Source organism: Neopsephotus bourkii, unplaced genomic scaffold (assembly GCF_033783945.1).
Source record: "Neopsephotus bourkii isolate Nb327-2 ecotype Australia unplaced genomic scaffold, CSIRO-AGI_Nbou_v1 NB_1557, whole genome shotgun sequence".
Lineage (NCBI taxonomy): Eukaryota > Metazoa > Chordata > Aves > Psittaciformes > Psittacidae > Neopsephotus > Neopsephotus bourkii.
In genome coordinates, this window is record NW_026902033.1 from 674,762 (window position 1) to 696,319 (window position 21,558).

The 21,558-nt window shown below is 47.9% G+C and overlaps 1 protein-coding gene across 4 annotated transcripts; it reads right to left on the reverse strand.

The window, feature by feature from the left end:
• Positions 1-3,960: 3,960 nt before the first annotated feature.
• Positions 3,961-10,057, reverse strand: GATD1 (glutamine amidotransferase class 1 domain containing 1). Of its 4 annotated transcripts, none has more exons than XM_061371013.1 (8): positions 9,977-10,057; positions 8,982-9,058; positions 8,613-8,718; positions 7,780-7,887; positions 7,000-7,094; positions 5,913-6,006; positions 5,070-5,181; positions 3,961-4,571 (listed from the first exon to the last, which is right to left on the reverse strand). In XM_061371013.1, exons 1-8 carry the CDS (start codon positions 10,032-10,034, stop codon positions 4,565-4,567), a joined length of 657 nt encoding a protein of 218 aa, XP_061226997.1. In that variant the 5' UTR covers positions 10,035-10,057; the 3' UTR covers positions 3,961-4,564. The 4 variants fall into 4 exon arrangements, with proteins under 4 accessions (XP_061226997.1, XP_061226996.1, XP_061226998.1 ...); XM_061371012.1 differs by having other exon boundaries at positions 3,961-4,574; XM_061371014.1 differs by having other exon boundaries at positions 3,961-4,648.
• Between the last annotated feature and the right edge of the window lie 11,501 nt (positions 10,058-21,558).

The window sequence follows — 21,558 nt, forward strand, 5'->3', positions numbered from 1 at the left end:
AACAAGACCAGAAAGCCAGGGTGAAACAAGCTCTCTGGAGGGAGATCACCTTTCCCCTTTCAAAGTCAAGCTGGCATTAAAAGCTTTGCCCAGGCCCCACCTCCCTGCACTGGGTGACTGAGACAGCATCAGACCTGCCCCTGCAAGTCACAGCCTGCACTGGGATCTACATCACTGGAGTCATTACAGGCTGTAACAGGGTACTGGCATCCTGCTGAGAGGAAACTGAACTTAAAGTACAGCCAAGGGACAAGTCAGAATCCCAGAGTGGTTTGGGTTGGAAGGGGCTTTAAAGCTCCTCCAGCTCCAACCCCAACCCCTTCCACTGGAGCAGCTTGCTCCAAGCCCCTGTGTCCAACCTGGCCTTGAGCACTGCCAGGGATGGGGCAGCCACAGCTTCTCTGGGCACCCTGTGCCAGCGCCTCAGCACCCTCACAGGGAAGAGCTTCTGCCTAAGAGCTCAGCTCAGTCTCCCCTCGGGCAGGTTCAAGCCATTCCCCTTGGCCTGTCCCTACAGGCCCTTGTCCCAAGCCCCTCTCCAGGTTTCCTGCAGCCCCTTTAGGCACTGGAGCTGCTCTCAGGTCTCCCCTTAAGGAGCCTTCTCTTCAGGCTGACCCAGCCACCCTGCTGTCAGGGTGACAACTGTCAGAGGCCACTGGGGGCTCTGCTGCTCAAACTTGATTTCAGTGTAACTGAAGGAAGTTTATGAGCTCACCTTTGGGGCCTGGACTTCGGTTTCACTTTACTGCTGGGTGCAGTGTACAGCCTGAGCTCAGATGGATGCGGATCACACAGAGCGAGTATTTGCAGAGGGGTCTCCCATTTGTCCTGTGACATCCACACACTTGGGGCAGCCTCCAGGCATGGGTTTACCTAAGGAAATGTAGGATTTCCAGAAAGGAGAGGGCACTCTGTGCTGTCCAGAGCACCCAGACACAGCCTAACACTCAGGTGTAGCTTCCAGGGGCAGGGGGGTGACACATGCAGCAGGCAGGAAACTTCTTACAGGAGCTGTGGCACTTGGCTCACTGCTGTTGTTCAGCACCAGCACACAAGCACAGCCCAGTGATCCTCAGTTAAGTGTCACTGCTGTGGCTGTGAGAGCTTGCAGGGCAGCTCAGAACTGGCAGACCACCACACTAACGGCAGAGGACTACACTGTACAAAGCCAAAAGGGCTGTTCCATCAGCAACACACAAAAGCACCCTGGTACCCAGGATCGAAGAGCAGAGCTCATCACACAGCACCTAAGGTGAGGAAAGCAAAAGGTTCACATTTTTCCTCCTTGTTTTTATAAGATTATCCTGTGGGAGCTGCAGGAAAAGCTGTGGCTGCCCCATCCCTGGCAGTGCTCAAGGACACAGGGGCTTGGAGCAAGCTGCTCCAGTGGAAGGGGTTGGGGTTGGAGCTGGAGGAGCTTTAAGGTCCCTTCCAACCCAAACCATTCCATGATTCTATGACTCCCATTTCCTCAGCAGTCACAAGTCGGTTACACCACATTTCTAACCCACAGCACTAGATGGAGCATAAATACATGGCTTAACATTCAATTTAACTTTCAGCTGAAGATTAGCACACATGGTGGTAAAGCAGCACCACCAACTGCAACCACAAGCTAAGGCACTGATAAAGGTCAACAGACACAAGGCAACAAGAAGCAACATTCCTTATCTAAGCCAATGCCCCTAACCCCAGCTGCTGTTATTTTACAGTCTTGTTAGATATAATCAGGTCAGAAAAGCCTTTTAACTTGAGCACTTTGAGCATCTGTGCTCTCCTAACCAGAGAGAGAACACACACCATTTTAAGGCATAACATTTGAAACCAAGCACTAAAACCCAAACCTGCTCAGCTGCCCGGGGTCTGATGTTTCAGCCTGGTTTCTGTTTGATCAGGAAGGAAGCTCAGCATGCAGGGTACAGAAGATACAGGCTGAGGTATTCAAATGCTTCACACAGGAAGTTTCATCTGCAGGATACCCAAAAATCCTTACTCATTCTGTAACGTCACTTCATGGTTTTAGCTGATGTAGAGAACTTGAAGCAAAAGATAAAGTAACAAAAAAATGCCAAGTGTTACATTTGAGGAACAGAATGAACACGGAACTAAAGGAGGGATGGATGCTCCAGCACCCAAAGCTATACATGTGCTGTGGCCTTTGAAACCCAGACTTCAACCCTTTAAAAATAAATAGGAGTTACAGAAATAGCCTGATGTGTGGTTGAAAACAGGCTTCCTGCTGCATGGAAACCTCTTCCAGACTGGAGAACTAAAGAACTTGAATGGCTTAACTCTATAGATCTAACTAAACTCTATGTATCATTCCTGACTGAGTGCAATTAATCCTGTATGGACATAGAAGTCGAACAATGAGCCAAAATGATGGATGCTGCCTTCATGTTTTAAGCCACTGACATTAACACCCTCAGAATAAAGAGAATGAAACCTTCCTGAATGTATCTGGCCTGACATCAAACAGCTTCATGTGGCTTCTACTTTAATTTGATCTTTTCCCACTTACAGACTTATCTTCTCCAATCCTTGGCTAAAATTAGTCACACTGTACAAGAGCTTTTAAGAGCCATCATCATTAATCACCACTTGTCTGTGTCATTTCTAAAGATGCCACGAATTCACATGAGAGCTGCATTACCAAAGTCATTTTGCTTTTGTTGCTATAAACTGGACCGCATTCAGCATCCTTCTCAACCCCATCAGAAAGCTGGAGACACAAACACTTGCACACATCATCTCTCCAGCCACTGGCTCCTGGATCCTGCAATTCTCCCTCTATTTTGCACGAGCAGCTTCAACGCTGGGGCCAGTTGAGATTATGAGGAGAGAGAAACGGATGTGTGATGACAAAGAAGGAACACACAGGAACTCCTCTTTATCTGCCCCCATATGGGAAGGAGGAGGAAGTGTTACAAAAATCTACAGGCAGAGAACTTCATGCCTAGAGCAGGGAATTTCACCTTTTCTAATGAAATAAAGCTTTGGGTGGCAGAGAGTGTCTCCTTGCTGCAGGTTCAACACAAAATGACTCCAATCCCTAATACTATTGCAGTAGAAACACAATGACTTCCCATATTTCAGAAGACACCAGGAATCCAGATGGAAAGTATGCCCTGATGGCAAAGGTCAACAAATCCCTCAAAAGTCTTGTCAGGAATGAAGATTTAAGAGAGCAAAATTATTTAATTTCTATCAAAGCCCAATTTTCATTTCAAATTCTAATGTTGCTTTCTATCAAAGCCAAAAATCCCTAAGCTGGACTCAGAATACAACAGTAGAAGACCAAACAAACCCCACAGCAAATTATCTTTTAAAATCATTCTGATTTCTTGAGACAGAACTAGAAGAAATGAATTTTTAAGCGAAAAGACATAAAATGACCCTGCTTGATGTCTGGTTATAGCCAATACATCCCATTGTCCTGTTAAGACAAAAAACTAATGCAACCACAAAGGTCCTTTCCCTCAGAGCACTGCATAAAGTTGCCCTCAGTTCCAAGAGGGAAGGAAACCATCCACCTGCTTACTTCCCCATGGATTTAGTATGTCTGAGCCTGCAACAACCAAAACTATTCCTGGGCTGGTTATTCCAGGCTCAACTTCAGGCCCAAAAAGCAGGCTCCATTGCAGTTCAAAAGGAAAGAGAAGGCCAGATCTCATCTTACAGCTGGGTCAGAAGACACGATCCAAATGAGCTGCCTACATATTTATTTCCTTTGCTCATAACATTCTAGCAAGAGACAACTGCAATGTACGTGCCAAAGAGAAGGATTTCAAGTATTTGAAGAGAACAAACGCCATAACATAAGCACCACAAAGAAGAAATAGCCATCAGAAAACCATTTCAAATCAGCTGAACAAGCTTTTCAAAACAAGTCCAACAACATAAACAGGCAAAGGAAACAAGGGCTCATTATGCAAACAGCATCACCACCACATGCGCTGCTGCAAACAACCTCTTCAGCTTTATTCAGAGAGCAGCAGAGCATTTTCCATCCTATTCCAAGCACATCCAAGTGCCCAACACATTCAGAGTTCAGACAGTAATCACATGAAAGGTGGTTCCCTTCATTCCCTGCATCTGGAATTGCATTTCAGTCAAGCTCTGGGTGTAGATATTGCTATTGAAACACGAACACCCCATGGTTCACATTGTTCCAAGTGCTCTTCGGGGCAGTTACTAACCATCAGTATAACATCAACCCAGAGTAAGGTCTTCAGCAATCTGAAGTCATAGCACCAACTTTCCTTTAAAAGGACATTCCCACATCTGGAAATTCTCTGGTCTAGAGAGAAGCAGCAGAACAAAAAGATACAGCAACAAAAACACAAGATGGTTTCATCATTGCTTCTAAAGTGTGATGTACTTCAAAGTTCTCAGTCACAACCTTCATCCTTTCCATCTATGCAAAGCCTGACACTGTTACTTCACTTTCACAGCCACTCCACAATCCAGGACAAATTTAGAGGGATGTTTTATCCAGTTCACAGACAAGGAATTCCTTAACCTGCTGGCTCTTCATCCATCCTATGCAAAGAGACCTGCTCCTTCATTTCCTGCTGAAGGAAACACATCCAAACATGACACGACCTGTTAGTCCACAGCCAGGAAAGGACTTCTAACACACATTCACCTGAACAAAAGAAGATTGGAGTGGTTATTTATATGTGTTCTTCTATCTGAGGACAGTCAAACAGCCAAGCCACCACCAAAGTTAAATCCATTCATTCCCAGATCCCAAAACAATCGCTGACCAACTGATAACTTGCGGAAGTACAACGAATGACACACAAGGGATGTTTATTGTAGCTGAAACATTTAGTAGGGCCTATTCTGCATTTTATTTTACCAGTCCTGATACACAGCTGTGCATTTCCCAACCCATTTTACCTTTTAATAACCACAAATGCTATTTACCAAAAGACATAACCACCTGAAAAGCTGCCTCAAAACACAGATGACACTTCAGCAGTTAACCTCTTTTGGGGCAATATTCCTGACACTAAAGCTGCTCACCACTACTTGTCCCTAGTTCTTATCCCCCATGACCTCACCTGACATTGCAAAGGATGAGAAGATTCTGGACTGCAGGAAGAGTGGAATTCTCATTCTGTCCTGTCACCAGGTGCCTGTCCAGTACAACATGCACAGCATCTGGACGGCTGGCTAAACGCAGGAGGAAAAGCAACAGGAATCATGTTAGTGGACACTACTTCAGTGTCAGTATCACATCTCTCATGGAATTTACACAAAAGGGGACTGTTTTGACCAGATTTGCTGGGTGACGGACACGCTGATCAACAACTCCAACAGACAGGGACAGTATTAAAGCCCAAATGGTGAAATGATTTCACTAGAAAGACTTTCTATGGAAGGACAGCAGGACTGGTCCCTTGATACAATTAACACCAGGTGGATAAAGTGCATATATCAAGAAATTTTCCATGATGAAACCATCAAAGCAAAGGTTTCTTCCTCAGAGCTCAGCTCAGTCTCCCCTCTGGCAGGTTCAAGCCATTCCCCTTGGCCTGTCCCTACAGGCCCTTGTCCCAAGCCCCTCTCCAGCTTTCCTGCAGCCCCTTTAGGCACTGGAGCTGTTCTAAGGTCTCCCTTTCAGGAGCCTTCTCTTCTCCAGTCTGACCCAGCCCAGCTCTCTCAGCCTGCCTCCAGAGCAGAGCTGCTCCAGCCCTCACAGCATCTTTGTGGCCCTCCTCAGGGCTTTCTCAAGCAGGTCCAACTAATCATTTCTAATCCCCAAGGGTATTTGTTTCTATCATGAAATGGGAACACAAAATGGGATATTCTGTCAGAGTCTTGTGTAAAACCAGCACACAAACATTAACTCCCCAAACGCAGCCATGAAACATGTAATCCTGGACAACAGGAAAGTGCCATACCACTGAACGTAGCTCCAGAATCCTTCACAAAGTCTTCCACAATAATGGACAAACTGGCAAAATTAGGCTGTCGGACTAGTTCATACACAGAGGGCTGGAAAAGAACAAAAGGAAGGAAGTCTGGCTTGGTTTTTACAGGAAAAGCCAAGCAAAGCCAACACATATATCCCCCTACAATTCTCCCAGCTGCATACAGGAAATCAGAGAGCAATGAAGCCTAAACCCAAATGATCACAATCAACTTCTATGGGTTTTCTATAGGGGACAAACTGAAAACTCTTAAGTGAAAGCAACAAAGAGCAAGAATGACACCAAGCAACTCCTGCACATCAACCAGACACAGAGCAGTGTGCATGGAATCAACGTGATGAAAGTGCGGATCTCTTTGGGTGTTGGCCACAAACATCTGGACACAAATGCTGTGCCACTTGCAAACAACAGTACTCTGCTTTGGAATTAATATGGAATACAGATTAAGAGAGAAAAATTGGAATCCCAAGTTCAGTTTTTATCTGCACAGGTGGACACTGGTTTTCTTATGGTTTCCATAGCCAGAGTACCCCAGAAGTTGTACTAGAGAGTTTTGCATCACTCTGGAACACAGGTACAACTGCCATATCAATGGCCTGTGAATACATTAAATAAATCAACAGCATCTACTTTAATCACAGACCAGTCTGTACTAACAGCTTTTTCCCCTACAACTTCCTCTGCCTTTTACAATGAAAGAGCAGCTTGAGAAGCAAAAACTTGGCCCCAGCACTCATGAAACCTAAAAGCAATTCTTAAAAGCCCTCAACAATGAATGCAGGGAGCTGCAGCAGCCACTCCCAGCTCTTTATTGCTTCAGTTTCAAACATCCAAGATTGTTTACTGAACAATCAGAAGGAAAAAACACGCTCCACATGACAGGAGAGACAACCCCTTTGTGCACTCAGTGCTGGGCCCCCTTCCAATGACAGCTCTTTATCTCTTCCACATAAATCAAGGGTACCATACTGATGATTTATATTATGAGAGATATCAGCTCCATCACCTGAAATCACAGGCTCACACGCAGCAAAAGCCAGGTGAAAGCTCAACCTACCCCTGTCAAGCTGTATCCTTGAAACACCCAGGATTTATCCTCATTGGTGGCACAACACAAGGCTGCGACTCCATGTCCAACTGCACAGATGGGCTCTGTGAGAGAAAAATCAAAGCATATTTGAGAGTATCTTCAAACAGGCAAAACACAGATGCGGGTTAAGGAGATTCTTCATGCTATAGCATGTTCCCTTCCTGCAGTAAGATTATACCACACTCTCTCAAGCTGTAAGGTTTCTCCTACACACCACAGAAGAGCCCCAGTCTTGCAAAGATTTACTAGCTGTTAACTCCAAGCCTGGAGACAGCACCAGTCAAAGAGAAGAACATGTGCTCAAATGGTAAATGAGAGACAAACACAAGTCTTGATTAACTACAGCCTCAATGGTGATCCTGGTACATTCCACATTTGGCTCAACCTTGAATCACGCTGACTTGGAGAGCACCATTTCTGTATCACTGTGAGGCAGAGAATCCTCTACTGATATATTAGTATGAGGTGTCCCTGCCCATGGCTGGGGGTTAAAACTAGATGATCTTAAGGTCCTTTCCAACCCTAACTATTCTATGAGCATTAAAAAGCTACAAGTATTTTTTATATGCATTTTACATAAAGAGGCTACTTCTAAAGACAAGATATATAACTCTAAGGCAGCCCTTGCCAGCTATGAACACTCTTCAGCTATGTGAACATTTTTAAGTCACTGGAAGGTAACAGTCCTGCATTAACAGCACAGCACTACTATTTTACTTAACAAAACACCTAATGATGTTCACCTACTGTTCTCAGTGCTGAAGTGCTGCAGTATCTTCGACAAGTACCCACTGTTTGCAAGGTCAGTCATAGCACCAGGACAGTTTGGAATCAGCAATGCATGGTACCTAGCACCTGGTGAGGAGGAAAGGATAAACTCATTGGGATAAAAGTACCAACCAAAAGAGCCTGAGCACAAACCTATTTCAGATTTGACAAAATTCAGACAATACCATATAAACCAGTCAAAACCTGGGCTGAGCTTAATGATCTATGTGGATAAAATGGTCCCTTTTAGGACAAAGGGCCTCGGAATGGTCAAGGCCAGGTTCAACACAGAGGCTTGGAGCAACCTGCTCTAGTGAAAGGTGTCCCTACCCGTGGCAGGGGGTTGGAACTGGATAAGCTTTAAGATTATATCCCTTCCAGCCCAAAGCAGGCTGGGATTCTGTGATTTTTAATGACATATTCTTACCTGAGCAAAACCTAAACCCACTATGTCTGCTAGGTTCTATTTTAGCAAAATACTTATTTTAAACAAGTATTTAAATAACTATATATCATGTATATATATATACACACATGTGAAAATATGTTGCGTCTACATAAAAAATATATCTATACAATATATGTTTTACATATAAAAAATTTATATATGAATATGTATCAATCCAAGATATAAGAAAACAACTGCAGTTGCTAGGACTTCCTCTTACATAAAAAAATAACAACTGTATTTGCTATGCTTCCTCTAATAATACAAGTTTTATGCCTTTTCTGTGGTGCTCTTCCTAACACTAGGAAGCACTTGTTTCCCTGATAGATGGAGATGACACACAGGTGAGCAGTGAAGCTCTTACCATCAATGGACTCCAGTTTAGCAGGGCTGGAATAGGATTTCATACGGAAGTCTTGGACCCAGCGCATGTTGCTCTCATTCATATCCACAAAATCAATTGGCTTTCCCTAGGGAAAACACGGTTCAGGGGGTTGGAACTGGATGAGTTTTAAGGTTCCTCCAACCCAAACCAGTCTGGGATTCAAGCTATGACAGAACCATACAGGAAGCACTCATACACTTCAATATTAAGAAAACAGAACTAAAAAGAGCCCAGTAACCTATAAAGCCAATAAAACACTCCTCAAAAAGACTTAGTATAATTCTCTTGTCTCTTGGGGTATCAATTGGTTTCAGGCTGAAATCACAGGAACTGCCCATTTTCACTTACCCCAGGAGTGGCAACTTGCAGATTAAAAGCAGAACTCGTCAGGGTAAAGCAGTGAAGGAAGGACTGGGCTGACACACCTGAAAAACAAGAGTCCAACAGCTTCAGAACACAACAGTCACACTTCAATCCCAGCCACGGAAAGGTAATTTCATCTAGCAAAGCACAGCAGCTTGGGTTTCCTGCTCATCTTCAGAGCTCTCAGTCATTTCAGGGGGTTCTTTTAAGGTATCAGAAATTAAGAGCCTTCATTACAGGCAAACTGTGTGTTGAGAAACTCAGGAGGAAGCTATTCTGGGTGTCTGGGTGCTTCACCCCAGTCCGCACACATGGAAGCACAGCTTAGCAGCCCCTGTGTCAGCAGGAGGTCCTGAGCGGCACAGCTGTGCATCGTGCAGATGTGCACTGCAGGTGAGCACTTACGGAGGGCAAACATCTGGGCACAACACAGCTGCACAAGGGGCACAGCAGTGCAGGCGTCACAGCACTGATCTGCATTGAGGAGTTCCCCCCTCCAGGATAACCAGGCCCAGCCTCTCCTCATCAGGGGGATGCTTCAGACCCCTCAGCATCCCTGTGGCCTTCCCTGGACCCTCTCCTTGTCTTTCTTGTGCTCAGGAGCTCAGTACTGCACACAGTGCTCCAGATACAGCCTCAGCACTGTCGAGCAGAGGGGGAGCATCACCCCCTCGACTGCTCCCCATGCACCCAGGATACTCTTGTCCCTCCCGGCATCAACGGCACGCCACCGACTCACAGCCACATTATCCTCCACCACCATGCCCAGCCCCTTCCCAATGAACGGCCCTCAGCAGGGCACCCACACACGGCGAGGCAAAGGCCCCGCACGCAGGGATCCGGCCACGCAAGCCTGAGGCGGGGAAGCGGAGATGGACACAGGGGACCCGCAGGCCGGAGGAGCGAGCCCCACCGCCGCGCTAAAGCGAGCAACGGGGCCCGGCGAACCGAACGTTCTCCCCCCCCCGAAAGCATCTCACCCGCGGCCGCGGCGCTGGCGACGATGAGACAGCTCGGCTTGCCCAGCCGGTCCGACATGGCGGCGGTGGTCTCCTCATGGGGCCGCGCATGCGCAGGGCGGCGGAGCCTGGGGGAACAGAGCGGAGGGGGCCGGTGGGGCCGCGCATGCGCAGAGCGGCGGAGCCCAAGGGAAGAGTGCGGAGGGGGCCGGTGCAGCCGCGCATGCGCAGAGCGGCGGAGCCCAAGGGAAGGGAGCGGAGGGGGCCAGTGCAGCCGCGCATGCGTAGAGCGGCGGAGCCCGAGGGAACAGAGCGGAGGGGCCGGTGCGGCCGCGCATGCGCAGAGCGGCGGATCGTGGAGAGTCTAAAGAGCCGGGACCGATGGGAGCGGGTCATGGGGGCAGCTGGCCCGTGTCCCGCGCCAGTGCGAGCCCCGGGGGTTATGTCTGTATTGATAGGGTTTACCTCATTACATGGGGCGGAAACAGTGAGGACTTGGTGTAGGGACCGTTCACATCGGAAGGGGGAGCGGGTGACACCGCGGTGAGGATTGGGAATGAAGAGGCGTCCGTGTCCGGATGCCCCATCCCTGGCAGTGCCCAAGGCCAGGTTGGACACAGGGGCTTGGAGCAAGCTGCTCCAGTGGAAGGGGTCCCTGCCAGCAGTTGGATGAGCTTTAAGCTCCCTTCCAACCCAAACCATTCCGTGTCTCCATGATGATCCTATGGAATGTCTGCTGGGTTTCAATGCCCACATCCAGCTGCGGGGCTGGGCTCCATAGCTCATGCTCTAAACTACACAAAGTCCCTCCTCAGGCGATTGCCACAGCATCTTCACCCAAAGCCCAGACCACAGCGGTTTGTTCCAATGGTGCTGTGCTCCTGACACACGGGATAAGGAGGAACAAAACCCCCTGAGAACCCCCCTGCATCCAGCTCTGGGGAACAGCACCAGAAGGACCTGGAGCTGCTGGAGGCCATGGGGATGCTGCAATGGAGCAGCTCTGCTCTGGAGCCAGGCTGGGAGAGCTGGGCTGGGGCAGCCTGGACAAGAGAAGGCTCCTAAAGGGGAGACCTTAGAGCAGCTCCAGTGCCTAAAGGGGCTGCAGGGAACCTGGAGAGGGGCTTGGGACAAGGGCCTGTAGGGCCAGGCCAAGGGGAATGGCTTGAACCTGCCCGAGGGGAGACTGAGCTGAGCTCTTAGGCAGAAGCTCTTCCCTGTGAGGGTGCTGAGGCGCTGGCACAGGGTGCCCAGCAGAGCTGTTATGAATTGGATGTTCTTTAAGGTCCCTTCCAACCCAAACCAGTCTGGCTCTGTGATGAACCCAAACTGGTTTTACGGTTCTGGCTTCATCTCTCACTGGCTTAACCTGGTTTGAAGCTATTCCAAGTTCTCTCTCTGGTTTTGCTCTTCATACTTCTCACCCTTGGGACATCGTGAGGGACAGACGTCAGGGACTGCAGTGACAGGACAAGGGGTAATGGGTTCAAACTGAAACAGGGGAAGTTTAGATTGGATCTAAGGAAGGTGAGGGTGGTGAGGCACTGGAATGGGTTGCCCAGGGAGGTTGTGAATGCTCCATCCCTGGCAGTGTTCAAGGCCAGGTTGGACAGAGCCTTGGGTGCCATGGTTTAGTGTGAGGTGTCCCTGCCCATGGCAGGGGTTGGAACTGGATGATCTTAAGGTCCTTTCCAACCCTAACCATTCTATGGTTCTATGATTCTTCACAGCCCTGATCTAATCCCCCAACTACTTATGTTATATAGAATGGTCTGAGACACGTGAGGATCCTTCAGAGTGGTTGCTGGAAAAGATGATGGATGAAACCCATGGATGAAGGACTTGGTCATTTCCTGGAGCCACTGGGATGAGCATCAGAACCGGAAGCTAAATGAAGTGACCCCAAACCTTTCCAAAGCTGTGCATCCCATCCTTTCTGTCTGGTCTGGGTTGTGTCCTTCGTGTATGCTCTGTATCTTCAATAAGATGTTCTTCCTTAAGGAACACGTTTGCTCATTGCAGGTTTCACTGCTTTTGGCTCTGTACTTTCTCCAAACCTTGTTCAGTTTCAGGACTCGCGTTTTTCATCCCTGTTAATTCCATCGGTTTAGCTCAATGCTTCCCTGTGTATTACAAAGTGAAAGTGCCATTATGGAATGATAAATACACCGTGAAGACAGCCCAACTCTGCCTTTATTCTTGTTTATGTATTTGAAAGGACCTAATTGCCAGCTTTCCTAAAGGAAATGTAGCTCGTGCCATCGGGCTGGTCCCTGTCTTCAATCCTCAGTCCATCAATCTCCTCTCCTGAAGTGTGTTCTGGGTCCATAGGCTGTGGAAATACTTGGAAGTTCCTCCTGCTTTGTCCATCTTTTATAACCCCAAACAAACCCAGAGTGTATCTTTCACTATTGAGTTTAGCTACCAAGAGAGAGACTTAGTGCCACCCCAGCAGCCTAAGCCTTCCTGGCACAGAGCATCACATTTATGCTCTTTAATCCTTGCTCGTGAATCCGGTGCTTTTGCTAAAACTCCTATCTCCAATCCTGCTCCATCAGCTCCTCCCACCCTCCCTAAACTGCCCCAAATCCAAAGCATTAGAGGATGGGACAATGATTTAAAGGGAAAAGATTGAAGAACAATCATTTTCGAGCATGCCTCACTTCCTGGGAGATTAAATTGTTCAGTGACACCCTAATACTTGATCTTTCCCTGCTTTCCAAATGGTCTCCTGTTGAATTCTCTTCCAGTGAGCACTGGAAATGCTTTGCAGCCACTCTCTGCTTCGTTTGTGTGGTTAACAAATAGGAGTAGTTACAGCACAGCGATGGGATCACAAGGACAATAAGGAGTTATTTGCTTCTTCACACAGACCATTCTTTGTGATGGAGCCTGGACGTTGTGGTTAGTTCAAATGAGATGACTGCTTCCTGCTCTGCTCTGATCTGAGAGCACGAAATTGCCACATTTCTCATTTATAGCACATATAACACAGTGATTTGGCCCTGCCTCGTTTTCTGTGGCTAAATAATGGCTGGAGTGGAAGGGAGCAGGGAAAAGCAAAGCATAGTTTGGGCTAACTCTAAACGTAGCCTCTGATTTTCATGCTTCATAAATATCTATAAATACATGGAGGGGAGGAAGTAGATGAAACACAGACTGGATGGATGCAACACAGCCAAAGCAGTGCTTGAAAGCACCAAGCTGGTGTTAGTGCTCCCTGTGCTGGCACCACAGCTGCACTGATGTGTGTCTGCCGCTGCCCTCCTTGGCAGCGAGAGGAGACACGGGTTTTGTTTGAAGGAGACCCAAGAGGAAGATTCTCCAGCCCTTGCCCTCCTCTCTATCAGTCAGCAGCGCTGGTTCATCACAGGCCAAGGAGGACACCTTGTGCAGGTGCCTCCACTGAGTCCAAACTATAGGGAGAGCTTCCAAGTTGTAGCAGCATCCCTGCTGCCTTCCCCTTCACAGGAAGGTGATGAGAATCCCAGACTGGTTCATGCTGGAAAGAGACCTTAAAGCTCCTCCAGCTCCAACCCCAACCCCTTCCACTGGAGCAGCTTGCTCCAAGCCCCTGTGTCCAACCTGGCCTTGAGCACTGCCAGGCATGGGGCAGCCACAGCTTCTCTGGGCACCCTGTGCCAGCGCCTCAGCACCCTCACAGGGAAGAGCTTCTGCCTAAGAGCTCAGCTCAGTCTCCCCTTGGGCAGGTTCAAGCCATTCCCCTTGGCCTGTCCCTACAGGCCCTTGCCCAAAGCCCCTCTCCAGGTTTCCTGTAACCCCTTTAGGCACTGGAAGACTGTTATAAGGTCTCTCCTTGAGCCTGACAGGTCAAGGGAATCCCTGGCTCACTGGTGTGCAGGAACCTCCCTGGGTATCAGCCAGGTACCCAGAGGATTGTTCACTCACAAGGATGGATGCTCCTGGGCCAACTTCAAGACAAAACCCATCAAATTACAGGTATCTGAGAGGAGAGAGGTCCCAGCAAATGTGCAGCCAAGCCTAGAGACCACGGGATCACTGGTATCAGTAATGTTTCCTTTGTGGCTCCGGGCAAGTGTAATTCCATGCTTTAGCTTCCATGTGGGAATAACAAATCATCTTCCTTTGCCTGCTTTCCTCAGGTAGGTTGGCATTTACCTGGGTAGGAACTGCCTTTGCTTACAGTTCTTACCGGGATCCCTGCTCCTAGCAAACACCAAACCTGTCAGAAGCATGGGCATGAGTAAAGAGGGAGAGGGATCACAGCCATTTTCACTCACAGCCTGCATACACAAAGATGCTCACAGGAGGAATTATACAATATAGCTATGTGTGTATATATATCTCTGTATATAGTTTATTTCTCACAATCCTGGTAAGAGTTACAGGTGTATTGGGAATCATTTACAGTTTCACAGCATATGGAGTGGCCATACAGCTTCTGATGTGAGTAACATACAATGTGTAGAGAGCACACGTTTCCAAACCCATCCACCCACCACTCATACAATGGGTTTTCAAAGCTAATACTAGATTCAGCTACATAGAAAGCCTGGAATATGGTCGGGTACAGCGTTGGGTGTCGGACGACACTGTCAGTCACAATGGGACAAGCTAAACTACTTTAATTTTCAATCTAGTATTTCTAGTCTACCTGCATTATTGCATTTATACGCTTGTTTTTGTTTTAAGTCAAAGTAAAGAGAATACTATATGGGAAAGGAAAATTCTTGACTATTTTAGGATTTGAGCTGCAGCCCATACAAAGTGTCCATAGAAGCATAGACAAGGTTATAAATTCAACAAGGTAGAAATCAGCTGGATAGCTTTGTGTGTAGGTAGGTGTCCATTTCCCTCCAGGAAATGTGTCTCAGCAGCATATTGTGCCTGAAAGCAAAACCCAAACCAAACCTGTATGCTGAACACAGGTAAAGAGGTGCCAGTGACGAGCAGGCCTGTTTGTACAGGGAAGAAATCAAGGTGTTGCTCTGAAGATCACTATCCTTTGCAAAACACATGTAGGGGCTGGCTCAAACCCCACTGGTGCCATTGGGAAGATGCCTGTGGGGTAGCAGCAGGCGCTTCCCTGCTACCAGCATGAACTTCCTGAGGGCTTTGCATCAGTCTCTGGGAAAGTAACAGAATCCAAGCAAACCACAAGGAAAAGAATCAAAATCCCCTGTAATCTGACCTTCACGTTCCCTTCCTCCTGTTTTAGTTGCTCCACCAATTTGTTATCAACCTGCACCTACCGCTAGAAGAGAGTTGGTTTTCACTGGGGAGTCCCGATTGCAGCTCTTAGACACCAATAGAAATGGTCCTAAGCAGTGACCTGGGGAAAGGCACCAGGTTTTAGAAGGGCTGCTCAAAACTGGAGAAAGCCAAATTATTCACTTGTTGGTTGGTTTTTAACGTGACTAAACTGTACGGGCACCCTTGTCCTTATCAACTCACCACAGAAACTTGAGTGCTTGAAGCTGCCGCGGCAAAACCAGGGATACAATGCAGGTCTTTACAGTTGCAATGATGATGCAAGGTTTCCCAGTGGGAGGTTTGGTACCGGAGCATCGCCGTGCACAGACAGAAAGGACCTGTGCCTTTATTCTTGCTCTGCTGCGTCAGGGCTCTGCATTCTGAGTGATGAAAAAGTAATGGAGTCTTCTGCGAATTTCAAGCTGGAAGCAACTGAAGGAGAAACAGGAGCAAGAGGAATGCATTGCTCCAAATCCTGTTTAACCCAAGTTATGGTTTTCAGCCAAAAAAACCCCCAAAATATTTAATTTGAAGGGCATCAAAGAATGCAGAGCACAAGTCCCCAAGTACTGCATGCCAGAGCATCCAGGCAGAGCACACACTGTCCAAAGCACCAAGTGGGACTACAGCATGCAGTAGAACCAAGCTCATGCATCTGGAAAGTCAACAGCTATGATCCTGCAGGCTTTGATACCAGCTTATCAGCATGGTTAGTTGGATCAGGTGTGGACTTTCAAGGCCCAGAACTCTTGCATTACCGCATCAAGTGATAACACCCAAGCAGCCTGTTCATAACCAAAAGATCCTTGCAGTGTTCTCCATCCTTAATCTTTTCCATCTTCTGTATCCTGAATCCTGCAGAAGGCCCCTGGAGCTGCTTCTTCAAGGCCAGCAGAAATGCAGGTGGTTGACATCAGCTGAGAGCCAGCTCCTGAGCACTTGAGAACCTCTCTGCTGGTATTTCTGGTGCTCCAGTAACTGGAGGACTGAAGCAGCACTGGCTTTAGCCAAGTGTAGGGTGTGCTCACACTGTGTCAGCATCTCCTGAGCAGCCAGAACACCTCCCACTTGACTGACAGGCAGCTTCATCCTGAGCAGAGCTTATGGCCATGCATTGGGTGGCATGGAAAAGCAAAGACAAGAAAGGCACCCTCCAGCTGTGGCTTCCTCATCTGCTGAGTCCCATGGCAGATAAGAGCACTCAGCATCTTGCAGACTCAGACCCCTTTTAAGCCTTAGCAATTAGGGCAGGTGAAAGCTTCACACATTCTGCATTGCTCTTGCAGTGCTCAGTGGCTGAACGTTGCCTGCACCTCTCATGTGCCTGCTTCAGCCTCGGGGCAGGGTTTGTGCCTAGCTGTCGAGAGGCCACATCTGCAGTTGCCTGGGAAGAAAGTAGGGAAAGGAAAGGGAGTACAGTGCCATAGCCAAAGAATCAGTGAAGGAGAAGCAATGAATTAGATCTCCATAAGCCAATGGAGCCACATCGGGCATCTTCAGCCTAGGAATCTGGGTGTTAAACAGGAAAACCGGTCACAGGGCTGGACTGATGATCTCAAAGAGGAAAAAGTCATCCTAAAACCCCTTTGATGAACAGATCTAACTCCTCAGGGCCAGTCAAGGTACTGAGCAGACCACAGCAAGATGCAGTAAAAGACACAGAAAAACAGTGTTGGACAGACCCAGGCAAGTGCAGCTGAATGGCATGTGGGGCATGTGCCAAGCCAAGGTCTCAGTTATATTGCGGTACCCTCAGGAGCACCTTGTGTCATCGTCTCAATTCAAGATGATCTCGGTCAAGCTCAGCTTTCTGTATAACTACTTTCAGTTTGATGAACCTAGGTTAAGTACCCTCTCATTTTTGCCATGACAGCTCAGACATCTTATTCTGTGCCCTTTGACGCTTAAAAGAGAACTTCCCATTAATGATTCAATAATACTTCAAATAGAGAAACTGCAGGAGAGAACTCATCACCAGCTCAGTGAGGGCAGGAGAGGGTTTGAAGAGAACAAAATAGGCCAAAAACACTGCAGGAGAAGTACTTAGAGGCAAATGATGGGCTGGAAAGTCCATTAAACAGAAAGAGAGAGCTGAAAATGGTAGCAATAGAGCTGGAAAGGCCCGAGCAGCGGTATTTGATCCACAGTACGAAGCAGACACTGCTCTCATCGCCCTCTCCTGGTCTCTTTAACCTGAAGAGTATGAAGCCTGAAGCACATGGGCTGAAGGGCAGCACAGGACGTCGCGGCACAGGCTTCATCACTGCAGTGGAGCCATCAACTGAGTGCCACTTGTAAGACCTAAAACGTGCAGGAAGCTCAGGTCAGATCGTCAGCAACTTAGATACAGAGTCTTTATTATCCAGACTAAAGCCAGTTCTCTTCATAAAGGGAGGTGCTCGACCTGTGAAGCAGGACTGCAGGCAGTTGATGATGTGGTTGCCTTCTCCTGTGCCTTGGGAGAGGTCTCCCAGCTTCATGGTGATGGGAATGAGAGCAGCAAGATGCCACATGGCTTGGGAAGGGAAGCAGCATCCCTGCCTTAGCATGAAGTCCCAGCCTGAGAGGATGGAAAAGCACATAGGTTGGATTTTCAGTCCTTTTAGGATGTGAAAGAGGAGAACAAAGCCCTTCAAAATGCCTGAACAAGAAACTTGCCATTTCCTTTAATTGTACAAAACCGGTTGTAGAAAACTTCAGGTCTTTTTCATGCTTCACAAACCCTTGAACACAGAACAGGGGCAGCAAAAATCCCTTTGGAAAAGGCAGTGAAGGTTAACTTGCACGGAATCAGTTGGTCATTTTTTCCTCTATGTCCAAGAGAAATAACTAGAAGCAGCTAGGGTATAGAAGTTAATGTGTCCTTACCAAAACTGTGAAGATGATAGAACTGTTCTCTCTTCTCTGCACATCTCTGTACTGTTCTTGCACCCTCTCAGAAGCACTGCCTCAAATCTTGGTGTAGAGCTGATTGAAACCCCAAGAATTCCACCTCCCAGGTACATTCTGTCATTGCCTTCCTTCTTTGCTTTGTTTCCCAAAGGATGATTTTCCTCTCACATCTTCGGGACTGTTCGTTCCATCCAGAACAGAAGGATGCTGCCTTCTAAAACCCCAGTGGCGGTTCCAGGAAAGGAAGGGAAGGTTTTAAGGCAGGAATCACCTCTCACCAGCTCTTGGGGCTTTAGTTACACATTCCTTACACTAAGCAGGACTAAGGAATGTTTCTGTCAGTTAAAAAACCATGCCATTGGGATGAGTTTGCATTTTACAGTGACCTGCAGTTGTATCCCTGGTGCCTCCAAAGGCCTGAGCAGAGCATGGTGAAGCCAATGGAAAACTTGTTTTCAGTAGCCCATGGATCAGCCCCTAAACTCTGAGTCAGCAGAGACATAAACCCACTTTTAACTTCCCACTCAACCTAAGGTAACTAAGAAGGGCTTCAGGGTAAGCGCCTGCCCAGTGCTTGGAGCATGAGGTGAACAGCACCTGCAGGAATGCATTCTTACCCTGCTGAAAACACTGCTGCATTATCCTTCAGCTTCCAGATTTGCTTGCATCCTACTGCAGAACTTAACAGGAATAACAGGACTTATCCATAGGAGAAAAAAGCAGAAGTGTGATCCATTTCATCTTCAAGCTAGAAGCATCAGAAAACCTTCTACTAAGAGAACATAATGACATCTTTATAGTTGACTCAAACTTATAGCTCCTTAAAAACACATTGAGGTCAGGTGTAGTAATTGAATCTCTAGGTGTAGTGATAAGCTACAATGTCTTCAGATTCCTAATTTATAATCAAAAGAGTAAACTAGCAATCTAGATCTCTTCAAACCCCAAGCACAGCATCTGGTTCGAGTTAACCCCACGGAGACAGCACTAAGGAGGAGTTCATGTCACAGACACCACACAAAGAACATCAAGCAAATAACAGCGTGTGCTCAGTACGAGAAAAGACAACTATTTATTTAGCACAGCGAGTTCAGGCATCGAAGCCTCTGCTTCCACGGGTTTGGGTTCAGCTTCAGCTCTGAGAGGGAGCCAATTTGCTCTTCTCAGCCTACTTCTCGCTGGTTGCGTTTTATCTCAGAGTGAAACCACTGCACAGCCTGGCACATTAAGGCAGAACAGGAGGTGTTTGCTAAGAGGCTGTCATCTGCAAGTCAGGACTGAAGCGCATTGCCCCAGCTGCGTGCTTAGGGGCTTGTATGGCATCTACACTCAAGCTACCTGACTCAAATCACCACTAGACCCACGCTTCAGAAAGCACTACAACACACTCCGGTATAGTCTAGAAGTGCCTTGTTTTAAAGCAAGTAGCCCACACGACTATCCAGGGAGGGGGAACAGGAACTTTGAGCTTCTAGCACGACGGGCACATCATACATTCAGCAGTTCACTAGCCATACATTCGGTGCACTGAGAAGAAACCAGGGGTGAAAAGGAATCCGGGTGCTACATGGCATGATGTGAATGGCACAGCAACAGACAGCATAGACACCTGGTGGGAATGCAGGGCAACAAATGAAGGGGCATCTCCAGGTTGGCTGTTCCCCCCTCTCCCAGACTGCAGTAATACACACATATAGGTATGTAGACAGAGAGACACACAATATGCCTCAAGCAGGGTGATGTATACACACACAAACACAGGTATGTTCCAAACCAAACTGCCAAAGAGGGGAGTCCCAGCTACCAAATCTGGACAGCAGACAGCGATGCTAAGCCATCACAGTAGGTGGAAACCCCCTTATGAACAGGACGTACCCTGCTCAGAGCCTAGGGAGGGCTCCCATGTGGTTACATACCCCAGAGATGAACTGCAGCCCCATCACCATCTCTGTGGTATGGGTCTGGATGAAATCCCTGGCATCTGAGGGCAAAAAAGGGCAGGGGGAAGCTGGAGGTGGACAGAAATGGTTAAGGCCCATGGTGGCTGAGAACTGGGCTTCCCCTCTTCTGTTGCCAAAGGTTAAGTCAAGGAAATAAAGAACCCTTCAAGTTAAGCATAATAGGGGACTTTAGACAGTAAAATAGGTGTTTCCTTTTCCTCCCCCTTCATCTATCTATGCTGGTGATGGCAGGATAGATAGATGTTCTGTCTGTAACAGATAGTGTCACACACTGCTAAGGAGATAATCATAAAGAACCCTTCAAGTTAAGCATAACAGGGGACTTTAGACAGTAAAATAGGTGTTTCCTTTTCCTCCCCCTTCATCTATCGATGCTGATGATGGCAGGATAGATAGATGTTCTGTCTGTAACAGATAGTGTCACACACTGCTAAAGAGAGAATCATATGCTGGGCCTGAGAGGGAGGGGACAGACAGAACAGGCAGAAGCATCTCTTGGAGTCAGGCCTCCCCTTGAAACCAGAAGGCACTGTCTGAAATCACCACCCTCCTTTAGCAGAACATGAACCAAAGCATCAGTGACCCATTTCCCTTCCTCATGAGCAACACAAGCAAAGATTTCTTATTGCCAAGAGCTTTGTGCAGCAGAGATGGGAGGGAAGAGGAGCCCAGGGACAGCCACCCCACACCCAAACCCGGGCAGGTTGGCTCCCAGCATACAGGCATGGAGCTCAGGTGCCTGACAGGACTGCAGTGCAGTTTGCCTCTGGTTTGTGCACCCAGATTTCTCTCATGGGGAACCAGAATGCACAGATCGGGGTGCAAGGGGGAACAGGAGGAGCTGGGATGCAATGGGGTCTCTCCCAGCATGGCAAGAGGTAAGGTAGGGCACCAGCAGGGTCCTCTTGCAAAGCCCAGCTGCAGTCACTGCAAGGGAGCTGTGCTGGGGCTGCCCTGAGCTGTGTCCTCTCACACCTCTGCTTTCCAGACACCTTCCTGTGCCTTAGCCATTGCTTGCCCTCCCCTCTCTGTCCCCAAGATAACCTCTGCCCACCTGCAAAACAGGAGGAGGGGAAATCAGTTCGCAAGGGAAAAGTGGCCTTACAGAAACACCCATGGTGGAGCCTTCTGCTGCACCCACAGAGACCCTCCAGGCTGTATGATGTAGTGCTACTGGGAGACACATCCACAACACGGGCACAGAGTGCTTCAAGCTACCAGGGTTTCCCCAAGGGGCTGCAGCACTGGTTCCAAACCCAACATGCCCACCTCTTGTCTCTGTTCTGGTAGAGGAAGGCATTCAACTTCAGCAGCACACAGCCTGTGCTTCATCAGAAGGCAGCATCCAATAGTCCCACAATGACCTTTGGGGATATTTTATGAGTCTGAGGGAAAAGAGGATGGCAAAGCTCAGCACAGGAGTGGCCAGGCTGCATTAACATACCTGTGTTTGGGGAAGCCATGTGCACTCAGCTTCCTGGAGGTAAAGGAGACAGACATGAGCCAAGAGAATTG